Below are 6,564 nucleotides of genomic sequence, written 5' to 3'. Positions count from 1 at the left end.
TATATACATGCACGTGACTAGTGTTTTGGTCACGTACGATAATCGACCTATGTTATGAAATGTCGGACTAAAGAGATAAATTTATCGTCCAGTCTGAGTGCCGATTTTACATAAACAACCGGATATAATGTAGCCTCACGACTCAATATGGTGAGGATACAAGAATGACTCCGCAATGAATAATTAATGAACAAGAAATCATCTACAAATCTGAGTCTACCGGTAGCACATGTTAAGCAACATTTTCTTATCGAAAACTGTTTCAACCAAAAAATGGCACTCACAGATGCCCAAGCTAAGTTATTGGAAAATCTTGAGCTCGAAATGATGGCAGATATGTACAACAGGTGAAGAGTTGCAGTAAAGCTATTTTTCATAAAATATGATATTATTTCCTTTACAGGCCTGCCAACCCAAGAGTGGGGCAATGCGTGAGATTTGGTTTTGGGGCAATTGATGTGTCAATGATAGTATATATAAAATTGTGGAAATTGGGGCAAAAATCTCATGCATTTTCATTTTTTCTTTGGGGTGATTGCGGGAGTCTCACGCCCAATGCGTGAGAGTTGGCAGGGTATGTTCCTTTAGCAAACACTTACTCTTGAATGCTACTAAATTGTGAGTTGTTGGATCCAACTCACTATAAAAAAATCTTAAACACCAACCCTAGACGCCTTATCTCTACGTTTCAATTGTAGTACTCTACCATGTAATCCAGTCTGATGACTTGACTGCAGAATAAGGTAGTTTAATTTTTAACTGTTTTTTGTTTGATTCTTATCTCAGACCAGGTAGAACTTCCTAGCGATGTAATTTAAATCTAAAGGGAAGCCTCTATTTATTGGGTTTGTTTTGAGTCAGGGTATAATTTGGAAAGCAACACACTGCTGCTTAGGATTATTGAGTTTTGGTTGTGTGCCCTCTGATGTCTCGAATTGTTCGAGGCAAAAGCTATTGTGCTAGATATTTTTGTTTGTTGTTACAGAGTTAAGTTCTCCCTTGGAGGCTCTTCTTGTTGTTATTGTCATATTTTCTCTGTCTTGGTTGATTTCATCGTATGCTTCAGCGAGGGAATGGTGTTTTTCTTCATTATTAATAAAAATTATTCTGATAAAAATTGATAAATGAAGTTTTTAATCCTATATTATAAAAATAATTTCTTATATGTTTTTGCTAATCACAAAAAAAATTTAAATTACAAGTGTTCACCTTCATACACTGGAAAATTCTTGCAGCATTTTTGTCGAGCATTTACCATTTTATTGAGGCCTGCACGATATATTCGATGGAACATCTGCAGGTATAACTTTTACTGGTGCTGAGCAATTTTATAAAAAGAAACGAAGATGATGCACAGTCAGATTAATAATTTTAGGACAATTGTTTTTTTAGTTCATCATTGCAATATATTGCTCCATTCTGGCGAGTCTTCTTTCGTAGTATTGAAGAGAATTCAAGCTTTTAGTTGGTTATTTAATGCAGTCGTACGATATATTGCTAGTGATTTAACTGATTTTCTCATTCATCATGCGCATTTTGTAATGTTACTTAACTTTTGCAACGTCCAAAAATGTAAGAATGTTTATATAATGCATGTTCACTGAGTGAAAATCAATAACGTAAGACTTATGCTGGCATACATAGCTGTAGTGGTAGAATTAACAGTTGGAGATCTAGTCAGATTTAGAAGATAATCTTTGAAAATTTCTCTTTGTGATATATTTTTCATGCTGAATTATGTAGTTGTTAGACTTCCAAATTCATTCATCAGAAGTCATCAATGGACATGACTGCTTACAAAAAATTGTTTTAGCTGTTTTATACAAACCAGTGTCAGGTCATAGATCGACGGTTTATAAATTTTAAAGCACGACTTGTACCAGTTTTGAAGACTTTATAAATTTGTATCACAAAGTAGTTTTACTTTTGTTTTTTTCTTGTAAAATTGCCTGAACCAGGCAATAAACTGTTTATAGCTAACAAACAATTTTGTACCCTTAATAGCTCAAATTGGTTAATTACTATTACATAAATGTAGCTGTTTAGTGTTTAGACTAAACAACTAAAGACTAGGTTTCCAACTACCTTGGAGCCATGGACCCCTTGAGCTCCTTATCTAAGTCACGGACCCCTTTATAAACATCATAATATATTGTGTTTATAACAATGTATTGTAAATTGAAATGTTTTATTTTCCATGGATCTTAGTGTATCGCTGAAATCGAAGAGGGAGAGAGAGAATTACGTGTTTGCTGGTTGCAGGTTTTGTTGTTTTGTACTGCTAACTGGAAATCAGTACTCTCCAGCGATTGATGCACATAGGTGATAAAAGTCTGGACCCAAAATCCTACCAAGACAACGCGACCAACCCGCCGGAATTACATTAGCCCCGAAACCCAGGCTAGCACAATCCCAACCGAGCTTGATTATTAAACCCCGTCCATATGATAGCCATCACCTATCCTTTTAGGGTTTTATATCATTGATCCAGCCACTATAAGACAGAACTAGCTGTAAATAACTAGCTAGGAAAAACCAATGCTGGCACCAGCCTGTGGACCCCCTCAAAACCTCCTGTGGACCCCTAGAGGTCCATGGACCACCAGTTGGGAACCACTGGTGTAGACCAACAATTATTAATTCCTGTAGCACGTTCTGTTCTCAGAGAAATGAAAAATGGTTGCTGACAGGACTCTAGTTTCTAATGACATGTTGATTAAAATTCTTGGTAATGAAGTATCAGAACTAGACAAATCTAGAAAGCTTCTCAGCAACAAGAGCTTTAGACTAAAACTATTTCTTTTTCCATTCAAATATACACGCTCTATCAGACCTGGTGTACTGCAATCATTGTTGATTCAGTTACCTCTAAAACATGACTTATTTGAAAGAACTGAAAAAAAACTATTTTTTTGCATTTCATTTTTCTCTTTTTCATTGAGTTGAACAAGCTTGGGAGCTTTGTTTAGTTCAAAAGGAATCGTGCTATTCGAAATGCATTCGCAGTCGATGGAATGTTGCTAATCTGTCTAGGATCAGGGGACCTGCTTGCATATGCATGTACAGTGAACTCTCGCCATACGACATTAATTCGTTTCAGTGTTGGCATCGTAAGGTGAAAATGTGGTATAGAGGGATTTCGAAACCCATAGTAATTATCTAATGCAAATACCCCTGTTGAAAAAAAATCGAGATTTTATATATGTGCTGTACATATTGAAAATTAGTAACAAAATAGTGTGTGAACCGTAGTAACTATAGTTACCTACAGTAATCTTAGTGGTTATGATCTGCAATGTAACATTACAATAAACGTAGTATGCGCAGTACGTACCATAGGGAGTTCTTACCTTCAAGACAGACATGCATAAACATTGAATTTAACTTAAATGAATTTAGCTTACTAAACACATACTTGAAGCTGTTTTAGTATGTATTTTACTAAACTGTAATTTGGTCATCGTCTAAAATTTTAGCACTAATCTTTTTCCGATTTTGTTTTCACTCTAACTTATAACGAATCACGTTAAACTGAAAGAGAGCAAGCATCGTACCTCTTTCAGGCGTTGTGGGAGGGATTTCGGCTTTGAGCATGTTGGCATTTTCGTTATTCCGACATATTCAGCACACCAGCTGCCTAATTTGAATCTCGACAAAAATTTTTGTTGATGTCATATGACGAAAATATGTCATATGGCAGAGACAAAAAAACCTCGTGTTCCAAATCGTAAATCCAAAAATCTGTATAACAGGTTAATCTTAACTCGGGTGCGCTGTACAAGGTTAGGCTTCAAACTATCAATAAATTATACTGTCATGTAATACACATAGCATTAAAATAAATGCATTATATAAAACTGGGTATGAATAATAATTCGACAACTATATTATATTTAAATGCGTTTAATAGAATGATAATAAAAAATAGGTTTTTATTATTCTCCGTAGTGAAATTAAAACATGTGTAAGATTGGCAATGTCTAGTATTCTGCTAACGTTGACTCCGTGAAGTTGAAGCAACTCAAGTTTTGTTCTGTTATTACCCTAGGACACATGTATTCGCGTTATCTAACTTTCGCATTTTCGCGGAGTCATCCTCTCGCGAGAATTTCATGAGCGAAACTAAACTATCATAACAAACGAGCGAAGACGCGAAATTAAATAGCTTTGTTCATTAATATCCACATTAAAATCGTCATATAGAGGGACCTAGACATCATTGATAGTCCAAGAAACAAATGGCAGCAGGCGATCAAATTGAATTATCGATCTCGATCTACCTGCGGTTTACAAATACAAACTAGTCCCAAATTGAAAATTTTTCTTACTAGCGAACTGGACCTGAGGAATCTAATTTGTTTGTTCCACTTCATGTATTTTCACATCACTATATTTTCGCACTCATCAGAGCCACGAAATTAAGTTGCAGCGAAATTTTACTCTGTGTGCTACTCACGAAACTAAATACTAGCGAAATAAAAGTGTTCTAGGGTAGCTATTTGTATATTTTTGTGTTAATTTACAAAACTGAGATGTTGCACGTAGTAACATTGGAAATTAATTTGGGTGTATAGATAAATATTCGTTGGAATCAATCGCGTTATATGTTGGAGTCACTTGGAAAGTTGATGTTAATCCAAGAAACACTAGAGGTTACGCAATTGTAAATAAATCTTCAACTATGCTACTATACGAGCAATGCTGAACATGTTACATCAAAGGTTCTAATGCTGAATACAATATTACATATTCCATGCACCAGATTTTCACAAGAATTGGAAATGTTCTTGTCAGTGGCATGTGTTCCTTACAGTTGGCACGCTATACCAAGTGATTTACCTATCTGTGTAGTTATGACATCAACATCACCAATGAGACTGATTGTAGGAAGTAGACCATGTTCCTTAAAACTTCACAAATGATGGCAAGAAACAAAGAGGCAATGTTTCCTTTTAGTAATATGGTGATAAAGTTGCTTTTTCCCCACAAAGCTTGACTTACGATACTTGCATAAAATATAGATGATATGATTATTTTACCGCTGTTTTCAGAGCTTTTCTATTGATACGTAATGCAAGATTATGACTATAAAATTGGTAAAATGTAATCCTTTCAAACTGAACCAATATTTCATGATGGCTGTAAAATATATAATTAAAAATGTTTATTTGGCTTTGGCAACCATCTTCATCTTCTTGTAGGATGACAGCAGCTTGTCAAAAGAAGTGTGTACCACCAAAATACAACGACTCCGAGCTGACAAAGGGTGAATCAGTATGCATTGACAGATGTGTAGCTAAGTTTATGGACGTTCATGACAGAATAGGCAAGAAACTTACAGCAATGTCTAATACTGACCAGGGAGCAGGAGCTGCTGCCACAAATCTACCAGGGACGATGCCGAAATGATGGGAATTTATCATGCATTGTGGTGGTTCATTTGATTGGTTGTTTGCCGGGATTGGTGTGACTCAACACTAGGGCGCTTTGCATATAGCTTGTATAAATATTGTATGTACAGGTAATTGAGTGAATGGCTTTGTTGGTAGATTGTAGAGGAGTATTTATTAGCATAAATAGAAAATTAATAACAAAACAATTATATAACCACAAAGAAAATAAAGATAATTGAGGTGTTAATGAAAGTAGCAGAGATTGTTAGTCTTGGAGATTGTTAGTCTTGGAGATTGTTAGTCTTTTGGTATAGTAAGTTGATATTCTTCATCTGTCTCTATACCGATATCTTCCTATAAAGAAAGTAATACTACAATATAGGTTTTGAAATACATGAGATAGCAAAGAACTTAGTTCAGAAGCGAAAGTCGCTACCAATCCTAGGAGTGAGTACATGTTTATGAATGAGCTCATCTCGTGTTATGTAAGTTGTCTGCTAGCAACCACCAACTTGGTTGTTTTGGTTATATTTGCTACGCAGGATAAACTCAAAAAACAAAATTGATTTTTCAGTGTTGTGTCACACTAAAATTCTAGTATGTAAAAACTCAAAACAAATTAAAAGGAATGGTTCCACTCTCTAATCCTATGTCGCAGCAGGATTGTTCAAGATGGCCGTTGTTGGTAGTAATTATTGTCACAATCAGCAAAAGGATTGTGTGTGAAAACTGCAGATGCCTCTGTACCACATTAGGCTTTAAAAAACATTTTAGGTCATCTTAGTCATACGGGACTAAAGTTATGGAAGGACAATTAATGCTGCAATAAGAATGCTCATACATGTACTTACAAACAGAGTCTTCTTTGGTTTAGGATATCCTTCTAGTATGGCATCCAGAATATCAGTTGCCTGCAAGAGATGCAATCAGGCTAATTACAGTAAAACCTTAATTTGAACACCACCTTTATCTGAACTCCATCACGAATACAATGCCAATATTGGAGAAGTGTTGAGAAATACAGCTGCCACCCTTTGATTGAATGCCACTGTTTAATTGAACATCACCTCTATTTGACCACCACATTGACATTCTTTAATCGGTGTAAACTCATAGAAAGTGATCAATATAGAAGTGTCCACTTAATTGTACTATTAATGATTCCACTACA

General features: G+C 35.4%; 2 protein-coding genes across 2 annotated transcripts in view; one reads left to right on the top strand and one right to left on the bottom strand.

The window, feature by feature from the left end:
* The first annotated feature begins 220 nt into the window (after positions 1-220).
* Positions 221-5,409, top strand: LOC137393472 (mitochondrial import inner membrane translocase subunit Tim10-like). The gene is made up of 2 exons (XM_068080041.1): positions 221-347; positions 5,202-5,409. Exons 1-2 carry the CDS (start codon positions 274-276, stop codon positions 5,407-5,409), a joined length of 282 nt encoding a protein of 93 aa, XP_067936142.1. The 5' UTR covers positions 221-273.
* Positions 5,410-5,607: 198 nt separating this feature from the next.
* LOC137393471 (homologous-pairing protein 2 homolog) overlaps positions 5,608-6,564 on the bottom strand; it is a 42,525-nt gene continuing 41,568 nt past the window's right edge. Inside the window, exons 8-9 of the mRNA XM_068080040.1 lie at positions 6,245-6,304; positions 5,608-5,747 (exon numbers count right to left, since the gene is read on the bottom strand). Coding sequence (XP_067936141.1) covers positions 5,691-5,747; positions 6,245-6,304 — 117 coding nt within the window. The 3' untranslated portion in view covers positions 5,608-5,690. The remainder of the gene's footprint in view (positions 5,748-6,244; positions 6,305-6,564) is intronic.

Source organism: Watersipora subatra, chromosome 4, assembly GCF_963576615.1.
Source record: "Watersipora subatra chromosome 4, tzWatSuba1.1, whole genome shotgun sequence".
In the NCBI taxonomy this organism is placed as follows: domain Eukaryota; kingdom Metazoa; phylum Bryozoa; class Gymnolaemata; order Cheilostomatida; family Watersiporidae; genus Watersipora; species Watersipora subatra.
The sequence above is the reverse complement of the archived record's forward strand: the minus strand, read 5'-3'. Positions and strand labels throughout refer to the sequence as shown.